We start from the raw sequence: 15,106 nt of genomic DNA, 5'->3' as shown, positions 1-15,106 counted from the left end.
GCGTACAGAGTGTCAGTACTCTGGACATACAGAGTGTCCAGTACTGCGTGCAGGCTCTGCTTCCTCTTGCCTTGGCTCGGCCCCTAGACCCCTCCTCCAGGACTGTTAGTAAGGAGCAAAGGAATGATTTGAACATCAAGAGAAGGGAGATCCCGACCTGCATCTGTTTCTTACTTGCAGGATAAAGCCTCAGTGCCTGGTACTCTGTGAAACGAGGTGACTGCCCCTCAATGCAGGTGACCTCACTGACTACAGGTACTAAGGATTCTTTCGTCTGTGTCGGAAACCACATGGGCATAGCATTTAAACCATTGTGGGTTCAGATTTCAGATTCACTGATCAACTGGCTATAAACAAGTCATTTACCTTTTCTGAGCTTGTGTTTGCTAATATGTAAAATGGGTATAATGACACCTTACCTTGGAAGGGTTGTGTGGGAACTAAGAGAATGTCTGAGGAAGCACCCAGCCCTGTGTCTGACATTTTTTTGATGCCAAGTAAACAGAACTGGTTTCCACATCATTATCATTATCAGTGCAGCCTTCCCAGATGATTCCAGTGGGTGAGTGTGGAGCAGGACAGCTTCCTCTCCCTCTCCTCGGGCCTATTTCTGCCTCCTTAACTGCTCATTGGCCAGGAGGCAGAGGCAGCAAAAAGAGGTGAAGACTGAACCAGTCCATTTGTCTTCCCTGACTTTCAGTTAATAACAGTTAATAAATAAGAGAATTGTAAACTCTATGGAAAGAGATTATAATTAATTATCAATTTGGGATCATAAGGAATTTTAATTCTCTTCCCACATTTTGCCCCTCAGTGCAGTAAATAAAGGAGTGTTCAGCACGATGACAGAGGGCCAATTCTCTTTCTAACTTTTTAAAACATTGATCAGAGCTTTAAGACCTGCAGTTACCAATGCGATAGTAATGGTGATTGTAGCAACCATCTATTGGGTGCTTATTATTGGCCAGACACTTCACATTCTTTATCTCATATAATCCTCACCAGTTTAGGAGGTTAAGTGGTATTATGAATCCCATTTTAAACTGGCTTAGAATTCCAGTTCTGTCACTTACTGTATAGTGTCACTGGGTAATTACTTAATGGCTCTGACCCTCAGTTTCCCATCTATAAAATGAGAGATAGCTGAGAGTATTGAAAAGATTCATGGCAATACATGTAAAGAAATAAGCACTTTGCCTGTTTCCTGGCATGCACTCAATAATAATAGTTATCAACATCCTCATCTTTCATGTAGCCAGCTGTTGGGCTGCTCCAGAAGGATTTATGATGAATGGGAATTGGATTAGATGACCACTAATATCACTTGTTATTCTCCACAGAGTTCAGGGAGAGATAGTGAAGTGATCAGGCACACAGACATTTTGGAATCAGACTGACCAAGGTATTCATCTAGCTCTGCCATTTTCTTAATGGGTGGCCTACCAAAGGGAACAATAACACCTATCATATACAGATGGCTGTGAAAATCAAATAAGATGCTTCATTTAAAGCATAGCACAGTGCCTGGTATATAGGAATTATTTAATATGTGCTAACTGTTAATGCCATTATCATCCTTCCTGTGGTTCCTACACTTAGAATGATGGTGCAGAATGAGGTTCGTTCCCACCAGCTCCTTATTTTCTAGGTTGCTGTCAAATAATGAAGATATTATGTTGCAGAAAGCTTGGTGCAAACACTCCCTAGGGGCTTCTCCATGCTTTTACCTGTGGTTGTATCATTAAAACATAATTTTCTTTTCTAGCTAGTAGATAGTGTTTCTTTCCAGAAATGCACACCTTTGTTTGGGTGATTTTGAAAGGAAGAGACATATTAATAGAAAGAAACTAGAGTGACCTTTCACTTAAATAATTAACAGAATTTAATTATTTTAAGTATTACTTTAATGACATGTATGTCTTTTTGAGTCATTAAGGCAGTAACTCAATTCTAATGTAGACTGTAAGTCGCTCACCAGTGCTCTCTGCTATCTAACCTGCAACACATGAGAAAAATGTAGTTTAGGATATATAGTAATTGAACAATGGCTGTGCAAAGAAATCAAGCCCTAGTCCTTAAAAGTTATAAATGCTACCTTATTTGGAACAAGGGTCTTCACAGATATTATTAAGGCTTTTGAGATATGAGACTACTCATATCTGAGGGGGCCCTGAATGCTATCATGGGTCCTTAGAAGAGGAAGGCAGAGGGAGACTAACACAGACACACAAAGGAAACATACAGAGTGGGAGGGGGTGTGGCCAGAGGCAGAGACTGGAGCCATACAGCCTCAAGTCAAGGATGGTTGACAGCCACCGAAGCTAGAGAGAGAAAGAACAGAGGGAGCCTCCAGAGGGAGTGTGGCCCTGCCAACACCTTAATTTCAGACTTCTGGCCTCCAGAACTGTGACAGAATACATTTCTGTTGTTTAAGCCACCCGATTTGTGGCAATTTGTTACAGCAGACTCAGAAAATGAATACAGGGTATCAAAGCAAAAGGATATTTTGGGGGCTAGATATTTTTAAACAGGGGCAGTCTAGGATTCTTTGGCATATCTAAGAGATGGGAGAGGCAGAAGAACCAATTTTAGGCTTGGATGTTGAATAAACTAAGTCCAAGTCTTGTTGCCATCTGTGATGATTTTGAACACTCCTCAAACGTTGACAGAGTGCCTCCAGGTCTAACTGAGGAGGGGTCTGGAGGCAGGAGGGCCATCCACAGGCTCTGCAAGAGCTCAGGGGAGAGGAGCAGGGCTTAATTCAAGGCAGAGGGAGTGGGGTCGGAGAGCAGGACACAGACAGTAATCATAAACAGGTAACATGGATTGAACATTTACCAGGCGCCAGAGGCCATGAAAAGCACTTTGCGTACCTTGCTCATTTAATGCTAATAATAACTCTGGGATGTAACTACTGCTACTACTCCCATTTATAGAAAAGGAATCAGAGGCACAGAGAGGATAAAATATATGCCCAAAGTAGCACAGCAAATAAGGTGCAAAGCTGGAATCGAAACTACAGAATCAGAGCTTAAACACAGACTTGACAGTAATGGGCCAACAGACAAGGTTCAGGCAGTGGTGTACCAAGTCTGGGTGGTGGGAGACTGGATGCATCCCGCCCTGTATGCATCCAGTAAAGGCATGCATCACCTATAGCGATTTTAAAATAATATTAAGACAGAATAGAAGTTAGTCCGCTTTTCATTATCTTCATGAGCCAGTGAGCCTGGATAAGGTCAGAATTTTAATACTCCCCCTACCAAGGCAGAGTGCTCCCAAAGTCCCCCTGGGTTTAGTGACCATTTTGGGCCATTCAAAACCACGTAGATGGGCAAGACAGACACTCATCCATTCATTGAGTGCATTAACCTTTTCGATCCAGGAAAGGGGAATCCTCAGGAACCCCCTTGGTGGCCTGTTCTGCTATATCTCAGTTCCCCATAGGTCATGGACAGCTTGGCCTTCTTACTAAGCCATCAGTCCCCCTAGATCACCCTCATTAGTGGGCAAGAGAGTGGCCAGGACATTAAGGATCGGTGTGCCCAAGTCTGAATGGCCACTTGTATGCATGTAAGCCATAACATACACATCTTGCAGCTTTTCTCAGTAATGTCTTACAAAGGAAATCAGAAAAAGTTTCGCCATCCATGTGTTCCTGGCTTCCAAATACCAATTTCTAGACCTGATTTCCAGACCTCTAGATTTATAGACCTGACTACTTATCTCTGTTTGAATGCCTCGTAACACAATTCAAATTTTAAGTGCCCCCAAACTGGTCATAAACGTCTTACCTTTTTGTCCTGGCATGGAAAGCAATCTGTCCACTCTGACCAGTTGTTCAGCCGGCAGGTAACTGCTCTGGGGGTGAAACTCTGAGCAGCCCGACTTACTCTCCTAAAGAAAGGAAAGACCCCTGCTTCAATTTTTTTAAATTATTATGATAATTTAAATTTTTGTTATAAATTCAAAAAGGTCTTTTAATATGAAGTTATTTTAATAATATAAAAACAGATGAATCTTCCCCAGCTTTATGGAGGTATAATTGACAAAAATTGCATATATTTAGGATATACAACATGATGGTTTGATGTATGTATACATCATGAAATGATTACCACAGTCAAACTAATTAAGACATCTACCATCACCTCATGTAGTTAGCTTTTTTTTTTGGTGTACTGAGAACACATACAATACACTCTTTCAGCAAATTTCAAGTATATGATGTAGTATTATTAACCATGATCACCATGCTGTACACTAGATCCCCACAGCTCATTTCTCTTATAACTGAAAGATTGCATCCACTGGCCAACCTCGTCCCATGTTCCCCAGGCTCTTGTAACCATTATATTCTGTTCTCTGTTTCACTGAGTTTGACTTTTTCAGATTTCACGTGTCAGTGACATCATGTTCTATTGTCTTTCTCTGACTTATTTCACTTTGCACGATGTCCCCCAGGTTCATCCAGGTTGTTGCCAATGGCAGGATTTCCTTCTTTTATGGCTTGGACAAATGCAGATTTATTTTAATTTGTGAAGCTTGCTCAGTGATTTAGGCATCTGGGTACTTAGAGCAGCAGAACACAACGTGGTATCACAAGACAGTTCCTTAACCTTCATGTTATCCGGAGGCGGGAGTCAGGGTGGAGCAAGGAGAGGAGGGAGATGCCAAGAAATGCGCAGTTACTCCTCTTTGGAAGGCTTGGCTCTAGGGTATATCCAGCACTTGAATTATTTTATCTTCCTTCTTAAGAATTATACAATTGCTCTTTTCAAAACAAAAGTTATATGGCCTATTTTCAACTTTTTGAATTGTGGTAAAGTACATATAACATAAAATTTACAATTTTAACCATTTTTAAGTGTTCAGTTCAGCGCCATTAAGTGCATTCACACTGTTTTGCAACCATCACCACCATCCATCTCTAGAGCTCTTCATCTCCCTGCACCAGCTTTGAAATGCAAACTTTAAGCACAGGGAAAAGGCATGCACATTTTCCTTCCAGTCAATCACAATTTTAAGAAATAGAGAATGAAAATGGATCATGTTCTTGCTGTATGCAGGTATGATGCCAGAGGGTTTATATAAATTATCTCTTTTAACCCTATATCAATCCTATGTGGATCAAACTATCCTCATTTTAGAGAGACAAATACTGAGCAAAGCTAACATATTTTTGAAGTAGCAGAGTAGCAAAAAACCCAGGGGTTAAGAACATGGGATCTGGGGTGAGAGAACTGAGTTTGAATATTGGACCCTTGCTGACTGAAAACTTGAGCAAGTTACTTAACATCTCTGAGCTATAGCTTTCCGTTTATAAAACCATGTGAAAACATTACCTAATAGGGTTATCAAAATCATATTGAAATACTTCTGAAATGTTTATTAAATGTTGGCTTTTGTTATTTCACACCAGGATACTACATGAATTATCTCATTTAATCTCTATAAGTATCCCTGGAGGTAAATTATTAACCCTATTTTATATATAAGAAAGTTGTGATTCCTGAAAGCTAAGTAACCTCTGAAGTCAGAGCCCAGGGGTGAGAGGCAGAACTTGACCGACCTCGTTGGTTTGATGGCAACACCCAGGTCCTCTTCCTCATCACACTACTGCCTCCTCATTGTACAAACCAGCCAATAGAAACGAGAGGGAGAGACTGTTGCCTGGGGTGACGGAAGTAGAAGGTAGAAATTGCTCTGTCTCTAAGGCCACGTTCTTTTTGTTACCCATGCTGCCTCCTCAGACGTTCAGGACTCTGCTCAGGTCATTCAGGATGAGGTGGACAAGTCACCAGTTTGCCTGTTAAGCCTGAGCTTCTTCCCACAGCATCATCATTACTTCTGCAGTGTGGAAGCCTAGTCAGCCCACAGGACATAGGAGGATGATTACCACCATTAATGGCGGCAACCTCTGAGGGCCAGGCAGCCTCTGCTGTGATGAATGGCACAATTATCTCCCTAGTGCAGGAGAGAAAGAGCTTCAAATCTCATGCTGATTATTCCCTGAGCTCCTACTCCTGATGACACCTAGGCTGAAAACCTAGACAGAGAGCCTGGGCATAGTCAGGGAAGTGATAGTCATTGTTAACACTGGTTCTCAGATCTGGGTCCCGGGACCCTTTACACTCTAACATATCACTGGAGACTCCAAAGAGATTTTTTTTGTTGTAGTATGGACTAGAATTCACAAAATTCAAAATCAGAACGGAGAAATCTTTACAATATGTATCAATTTAAAATTAACAAACCCAATTATATGTTACCATATATAACATAATTTTACTAAAAAACACATTTCAAGGTCACATTTTCAACTAGTCAAAAATGTGCCATCATTTTATATTTTTGCAGATGTCTTTAATGTGTAGTTTAGCAGAAAGCAGCTAGATTCTCATATCTGCTTCTTTAATCTGCTGTTGTATGGTGCTTTCATAGAAGTCTATGAAGAAGTCTACCCAGCCTCATATATTTATGTAGTTGAGAAAGGTAGTTGAGGAGTGTTTTAATAGTCTTTCAGATAACTGTGGGTGTTCTTTGATACTACACCAAAACTTGACAGTGGTAATTTCTCAAATGTTACTTGCATTGTGGAATCTGAAAACATATCAGTGAACTTTTCTGTGTGCTGTTACATTAAAAATCCACTGGTCTAGGTACACTTTGAGTAGATGCGATATCCATACATGATTTTTGTAACATCAGACATTGTAAATTTGAAAAATAGTAGCTCACTGTGTATACAGATCAAAAAAATATTAACACCTTTCATTATCCATTTTTAAGAAGTCAAATTTATTAATATTGCCAGTGATTTCATCAAGCTCATGATAGTGGACATGCTGTCCGAAGTTTTAGTTTTTATCTGAAAGCTCAAATTTTGTCATTGGTGACAAATAATGTTATTTGGTTTCCTTAAAGTGATAGGCTCTCTGCTTTTTGGGTCAATGCCTGCCAGATAGCTAAGCCTGAATATCCACAGTTTGGCACTTACCCTGTCAAGTAAAAATGATGTTCCAGGAAAAAAGTGGCTACTTTGACTTACATCTCTAATTAGTGCTTTTCCTTAAGGCAGCCATCATACTTCAATGTAGCAGGGGTTCTTTACACATCCTTCCCATGTTGTCACTTAGAATACTTAAATAACATGTATTTAAAGATTGAAGTTTTAATAAAATTAATGATGTTTACTGTTTCAGGAAGAACTTCCTTAAGTAAAAGTTCATTTCTTTCCTGTGCATTTGGTGCCACTGCCTTGATCTGTACCAAGACCACAGTATTTTTACCCACCAACACTTTTGCACTATCAAAAAAAGTATAAACACAGTGTAAAGGGCCAGTGTTTTAGTATTATTGTACAATTGTTTTCTGAACTCACAGCCCCCTACCCTGAAAAGATCTTGAGAATTTGCTGGGGTCTGCAGACTACACTGAGAAGCTCTGATCTGTAAAATGATGCTAGCGTAACACCAGCAATGCTACTATTCCTTCAGAGAAAACTTCCGTGTCCAGCCCAATTCCTTTCCTTGCTCTGGAAGGCCTCACCAGTCTATAAACAAGCTGTCCAGCACCCTGCCCCCTCAGTTACCCCTTTCCTCATCTCCAGGGCCCAGGATTTTTCTTCACTGCACTGTCTCCCATCGTCACATCCTGGACCTTCTCATTCTGTGAAGCAGCTCCTCCTCCAAAACCCTAATTCATGAGTTACCTCTGAATAGTTATTTGGGGGCTCCACAGCCTCTTCTCCTTGTGTCTTACGTGCTCAAGGATTCCCAGTGCACTTTTGTTTGGCCCTCAATGGGGCCTCCGTTCTCTGGACAGCTATGCTTTCTCCCTGTCAATAAGATGCACTCCTGTTTTCATTTCCCTTTATACATTGTTTTGACTCCATGACCCATCATTTTAAACTCTTAACCATATCCTAAATTCCTGGACCCCACTGTTCCCTTCATCATACCTGCCTGTAAAACCCAAACCTAAATGAACCCAACCATCTGCTTCTTTACCTGGTTAACTCCTAGTTACCTTGCAATTTCATCATGAACATCTCAGGAAACCTTTCTTAATACCCAGACTAGTCAGGTGCCTCTCTCTACATGATTTGGTCAGTCTCTGCATATCTCCTCAATACTTCATTGTCACGCTTGGAATATTTGTACAGTTCTGTCTTCTCCGCCAGACTGTAAGCTCTATGAAGGCAGCTACTGCCTCATGTTTGCTGCTGAAGTTGTGGGACCTGTCATGGTGCCTGACCCAGGGAATGTGCTCTGTTAATATTTAGGAAACAAAAAAAGGAAGAGAGAATAAGAGGCAGGCAGGAAGGAAAGGATAAGGGGAGAGAATAAGGTCAATTTATAGGAAATAGAGTGACATTGCTCAGATTTATTTGAACCTAATTCCCAATTAGAATTTAATTAAGTAATCCTGTTATTCAAATGACTCAAGGTTTGGTCCATATGTCATTTTTCTGAGAGATTGTCCTAATAATTACAGTTTAAAGTATGGAGAAAGACAAGCATTGTAATCATCAAAAGGTGAAGAGAAGGTACAGGACAAAGGTTTGGGAGTAGGAAATGACTCCAGCATTTGTTATGCATCTCACTGTGGAATTGTCAAGAGAACGTCAGTGTCAGCCCACAGAGACTGCATTATGACATCAGAATGGAAGGAAACAGTATTAATGGATGGAAACAAAAGCCTGGATGGAGCAATGCTGTGTTGCTCTAGTTTTAAAAGCTTTGTGACATGATGTCTAGACAAAAGCACACAGGAATGCTATCACTGAAACAGAGTCCAAAAGGTACACAAGAACCATTCATTAAGTCATTACAGGTCTCCAACCTTTTAGCCAATATCAGTTAGGACCAGCATTTTCTCTTATAATTCCAAAGAATTTTTTATGTAGCTTATTATTATTTTTTGCTGATTATAAAAGTAATACATTCTCATTAAAGAGAACATAGAAAAGATTCTAAAAGTAAAATTTGCCCCAATCCTACCATCATTGATAATTTGTTTTATTTCCTTTCACTATTTTCATAACATAGTTGAGGTCATACTGAGTAATACATTTTATATCCTGACTTTCCACTTAATATTGTATCAGAAATGTGAACTATTTATGATGGCTACACATTGTTCACTTCCTTAAAAATCAATTTGATTCTTGAGCACTCAAGTTATTTACTGAGGCTCTATCCTATAGAATGGGGTGGCTAAATTGAAGGATACTGTGATTGTAAAGCTTCTGATATATATGACCAAATTGCTTTCCAAAAGAATTGTATCAATTTCTCAATTACTTAGGGAACCATTAATAAGTCTGTGGCTTAGTAAATCTTGGAAAATTGTTTTAAAGTATCTCCTAGCTACTGAAAATCTACTCAAGAAATAAGATTTTAAATGCAGTGCACTGGGATTCAGGAGTCTGACTGTGGCCTGTGGTTCGCATCTACCTTGCTACACTAAGATGATCAAGTTTATTTAACCGTCTAGCTTTTAATTTTTTCATTTGTGGAACCACCGCGTCAATATAGTGCTATTGCAGTGTTCCTCAAAAGGTGCTCTGTGGGGTTCCTGAGACAGGCACCTGGAATGGAGGAGGAGGAGAAGTTATAAGTCAAATCTTTTGGATAATTTGGATAATACAACATACTACTCCTGAAGATTTAAAGTGCCCAACACATATTAAAGAAAGGCTCTTAGAAATCCTGAATTATAATTTATGTAACCCAGTATTTCCCCAGTTTTTTGAACACAGGTCATTTCTTTTTTCATGCAACATCTGTAAGATTGTATAACACTGTTGAGGAAACCCTGATACAACAAAAAGGGGTTTAGCCCACCGAACATACATTTGAATCCAGTTTCTGCCACTTACTGAACTCCCATGTTCTTATAGCTCAAAATCAGGAATAACAACTGTGAGACTGCTTTGAATATGGAGTGAGATAGTGTATGTAAAGCCCTGAGTGTACACCTAACATACATGTTAGTTTCTTATCTCTAAACTTCTCAATCCCATACATGCTCACCAAACCTGTCCAGCTTCTTCAAAAATGTAGTGACTGCCTACTCTGAATGGGGCTGTGGACTAGGGCTTGCCATCTGCCTTTTTAAATAGGGCGGCATATTTTTGGGCAAAGGGCCTAGAACCTAGAGTTGGACATAGAACCTTCAGATTAAATGCTTGAACCCAGAATGTGGCCACCTCAGTAATTAAATCACAAAATAATTGATTAGCTACTAAGCCAAGGCTAGATGGTCAGAAGGCCTACCCTTGATTTTTGCCAGGGTGTCATCCTAATAACTTGGATCAGCTTATATTCAAGGCTAATTGTCACTAATTATATAATCTTGAGCCCATCCCATTCAGTTACTACATGGAAATGAAATCATGAAACTGAGGTATTTTAAATTTGACTTTGAAAGTTTGAGTCTCCATTGACCTCCATGTTGCTAAGCCCAGTGGAAAATTTTCTGGCTCAGTCTTACTTGTCCTCAGTTAACCATTGTTTCCAGAAATCTTTCTTCCCTTGGACCTCTTTAGCACTTCCTTGCTCCCTTCCTACTTCTGTGGCCAATTCTCTTTGATTCTCTGAAAACTGGAATTCCTCAGGGTGCAGTCTTGCCTTCTTCTTCTCTTTCTGCTTCCTCATTCTCAAGAAGGTGAGATGAATTTCTTTCCTGGGCTTCACATACCAACTATGCTAACGCCTCCTAAATTTAGACTTTCAACCTAGACCACTCCTCTGAAATTCTGCTTTGTTTATCCAACTGCCCCCAATTTATATCTCCACTAGGTGCCTCTCTGGCATGGCAGCCTAATGGCTACAAATCTAAACTCTTGATTTTCTCCTTTTATCCAGCTCCTCTGTCAGTTTTGCCCACATCAGTGCAATGGCCATAACACATTCGCTCAAGCCAGAGACCTAGCAATGGTCTTTAATTCTTTCCTTCCCCTTGCCCTCATATCTAGTCCTTGGGAAGTTTCTGTCAAGTTTACTTTCAAGATGCATCTCAAACATGTTCCCTTCTGCCAAGATGTATCTCAAAGATCTTCTCTTCTGCCTGTCTCTACTGCCACCATCCTAATTTACGGCAACATTATCTCTCATCCAAATCATTGTTAGGCCTTCTATAAGCTAAGACCTTCTAAATATAACCTTCCTCTATCCCTTCTCTGCACAGACATCAGGATGATTTGTTTTTTTTGTTTTTCTTTTTTTTTTGAGAGGGCATCTCTCATATTTATTGATCAAATGGTTGTTAACAACAATAAAATTCAGTATAGGGGGGTCAACGCTCAATGTACAATCATTAATCCATCTCAAGCCTAATTCTCGTCAGTCTCCAATCTTCTGAAGCATAACGAACAAGTTCTTACATGGTGAACGAATTCTTACATAGTGAATAAATTCTTACATGGTGAACAGTACAAGGGCATTCATCACAGAAACTTTCGGTTTTGATCATGCAATATGACCTATAAACAATCAGGTCAAATATGAATATTTGTTTGATTTTTGTACTTGATTTATATGTTGATCCCACATTTCTCCTATTATTATTATTATTTTTATTTTTAATAAAATGCTGAAGTGGTAGGTAGATGCAAGATAAAGGTAGAAAACATAGTTTAGTGCTGTAAGAAGGCAAATGTAGATGATCAGATGATCAGGTGTGTGCCTATGGACTAAGTATTAATCCAGGTTAGACAAGGGCAGCAAGACATCCACGGATGCAGAAGATTTCTCTCAAAGCAGGGGGGGTGAGGTTCTGAGCCTCACCTCTGTTGATCCCCAAATTCTCACCTGATGGCCCCCCTGCGACTGTGCCTGTCTTAGGTTGTTCCTCCCTTGAGGAATCTTACCCGTCTCTGGCTAACCAGTCATCTTCCGGGGCCATACAGGGAAATGTAAAGTTGGTAAGTGAGAGAGAAGCCATATTGTTTGCAAAGGTTAGCTTTTTACTTCTTTGCAGATTTATGCCCTGTGGCTTCTATGCCCAGCACTTGTCTCGAGGTATCTTTACCACCTGGAGGAATTATGATACTCGGTAAATTCAATATGAGGCACGAATTCTATTTAAGGGTTGTAATTTGGAAGGAAGAAGAAAAGCTATAGATGTAGCATATGAAGGAAACATGGGAGGATTGATTATTTCTTTGACATATCTTCTTGTATAGTACCTTAAGTATGTATGGGTTTTAAACTACTAACTAATTTGCACACACATATTAACATAATAGGAATACGGTGACATAAACAAAGCAAATCTATAATTACCATCCATCTCCAGTGAAGCCAAGAAAACCATTTAGGCACCCTAGGTATTTGTGAAAATTTATCTATGATATGATGGATATTGTCCAACTGTACTTGAACCATCAGATAAATTAAAGCAGCCCATTTCTGGGATCTGTTCACATCCCATATGTTCTTTTAACCATAGATAGTCTATAGTCATGAGATTTTGGAGTGCTACAACTTGCACCCCTCCCAACTCCTGGTTGAGTTCCAACAGTACAGAGCCGGTCAAATTCGTTGTCTCACTGTATGCACATGCCAGCCTAGACATCTCCCTCCTCATTCCTATGGCAAGTCCAGGAGACGGTGGGCTGGATGCAGCCACAACCGCAGCATCGTCCGGATCCCTGTGGAGGCTTTTTGATGATCATCCCCCGGCACAAGTCCTCCAGAGAGTGCTGATGCCGGAAGCTCCTCCTCATATCGTATCTTAGTTCATTTTCTGGGTATCCAAGCTAGGCCTTGAACTTCTGCATAGAAACAAACAGACCCTTTGCCCACACTTTGACATGCCCTCTATACCACTGTGCAGAACTCATTGGAGGTCAGCACACAGTAACTGCTTTTTTTTTTTTTTTTTTTAATTAAGAGAAAGGAATATTATCAGAAAAGAGTACCTCCATAGCTGATCATCTGACACCCTTTAAGTGATCAACATTAAGGATATTTAAAGCATGCGCTGATCTTTGATTTACCAGTAGTTTTATCCTGTTAAGGAGTAATCCCCCTTTTCTTTCTTTCTTTCTTTTTTTTTTTTTTTTAATTTTTAATCTACACTTACATGAAGAATACTATGTTTACTATGCTCTCCCCTATATCAGGTCACCCCTAACAACCACATTACGGTTACTGTCCCTCAGCTTAGCAAAATGTTGTAGAGTCACTACTTGTCCTCTCTGTGTTGTGCAGCCCACCCTCCCCTTTCTCCCTCCCCCCATGCATGCTAATCTTAATACTCCCCTTCTTCTTTCCCCCCCTTATCCCTCCCTGCCCACCCATCCTCCCCAGTTCCTTTCCCTTTGGTACCTGTTAGTCCATTTTTGGGTTCTGTAATTCTGCTGCTGTTTTGTTCCTTCAGTTTTTCCTTTGTTCCTATACTCCTCAGATGAGTGAAATCATTTGGTATTTCTCTTTCTCCGCTTGGCTTATTTCACTGAGCATAATACTCTCCAGCTCCATCCATGTTGCTGCAAATGGTTGAATTTTTCCACTTCTTATGGCTGAGTAGTATTCCATTGTGTATATGTACCACATCTTCTTTATCCATTCATCTACAGATGGACATTTAGGTTGCTTCCAATTCTTGGCTATTGTAAATAGTGCTGCGATAAACATAGGAGTGCATCTGTCTTTCTCAAACTTGATTGCTGCGTTCTTAGGGTAAATTCCTAGGAGTGGAATTCCTGGGTCAAATGGTAGGTCTGTTTTGAGCATTTTGATGCACCTCCATACTGCTTTCCACAATGGTTGAACTAATTTACATTCCCACCAGCAGTGTAGGAGGGTTCCCCTTTCTCCACAGCCTCGCCAACATTTGTTGTTGTTTGTCTTTTGGATGGCAGCTATCCTTACTGGTGTGAGGTGATACCTCATTGTAGTTTTAATTTGCATTTCTCTGATAATTAGCGATGTGGAGCATCTTTTCATGTGTCTCTTGGCCATCTGTATTTCTTTTTTGGAGAACTGTCTGTTCAGTTCCTCTGCCCATTTTTTAATTGGGTTATTTGTTTTTTGTTTGTTGAGGCGTGTGAGCTCTTTATATATTCTGGACGTCAAGCCTTTATCGGATCTGTCATTTTCAAATATATTCTCCCATACTGTAGGGTTCCTTTTTGTTCTATTGATGGTGTCTTTCGCTGTACAGAAGCTTTTCAGCTTAATGTAGTCCCACTTGCTCATTTTTGCTGTTGTTTTCCTTGCCCGGGGAGATATGTTCAAGAAGAGATCACTCATGTTTATGTCTAAGAGGTTTTTGCCTATGTTTTTTTCCAAGAGTTTAATGGTTTCATGACTTACATTCAGGTCTTTGATCCATTTTGAGTTTACCTTTGTATATGGGGTTAGACAATGGTCCAGTTTCATTCTCCTACATGTAGCTGTCCAGTTTTGCCAGCACCATCTGTTGAAGAGACTGTCATTTTGCCATTGTATGTCCATGGCTCCTTTATCAAATATTAATTGACCATATATGTTTGGGTTAATTTCTGGGGTCTCTAATCTGTTCCACTGGTCTGTGGCTCTGTTCTTGTGCCAGTACCAAATTGTCTTGATTACTATGGCTTTGTAGTAGAGCTTGAAGTTGGGGAGTGAGATCCCCCCTACTTTATTCTTCTTTTTCAGGATTGCTTTGGCTATTCGGGGTCTTTGTTGTTTCCATATGAATTTTTGAATTATTTGTTCCAATTCATTGAAGAATGTTGCTGGTAATTTGAGAGGGATTGCATCAAATCTCTATATTGCTTTGGGCAGGATGGCCATTTTGACGATATTAATTCTTCCTAGCCATGAGCATGGGATGAGTTTCCATTTAATAGTGTCCCCTTTAATTTCTCTTAAGAGTGACTTGTAGTTTTCAGAGTGTAAGTCTTTCACTTCTTTGGTTAGGTTTATTCCTAGGTATTTTATTCTTTTTGATGCAATGGTGAATGGAATTGTTTTCCTGATTTCTCTTTCTATTGATTCATTGTTAGTGTATAGGAAAGCTACAGATTTCTGTGTGTTAATTTTGTATCCTGCAACTTTGCTGTATTCCGATATCAGTTCTAGTAGTTTTGGAGTGGAGTCTTTAGGGT

The 15,106-nt window shown here is 40.0% G+C and overlaps 1 protein-coding gene across 2 annotated transcripts in view; it reads right to left on the bottom strand.

The window, feature by feature from the left end:
* Positions 1 to 15,106, bottom strand: part of C8A (complement C8 alpha chain) — a 68,636-nt gene that overhangs the window by 43,709 nt on the left and 9,821 nt on the right. For both annotated transcript variants that reach the window (XM_037021974.2, XM_037021976.2), the window contains exon 2: positions 3,795 to 3,897. In XM_037021974.2, coding sequence (XP_036877869.1) covers positions 3,795 to 3,897 — 103 coding nt within the window. The remainder of the gene's footprint in view (positions 1 to 3,794; positions 3,898 to 15,106) is intronic.

Source organism: Manis javanica, chromosome 4 (assembly GCF_040802235.1).
Source record: "Manis javanica isolate MJ-LG chromosome 4, MJ_LKY, whole genome shotgun sequence".
In the NCBI taxonomy this organism is placed as follows: Eukaryota; Metazoa; Chordata; class Mammalia; order Pholidota; family Manidae; genus Manis; species Manis javanica.
This window is presented reverse-complemented; position numbering and strand designations above follow the sequence as displayed.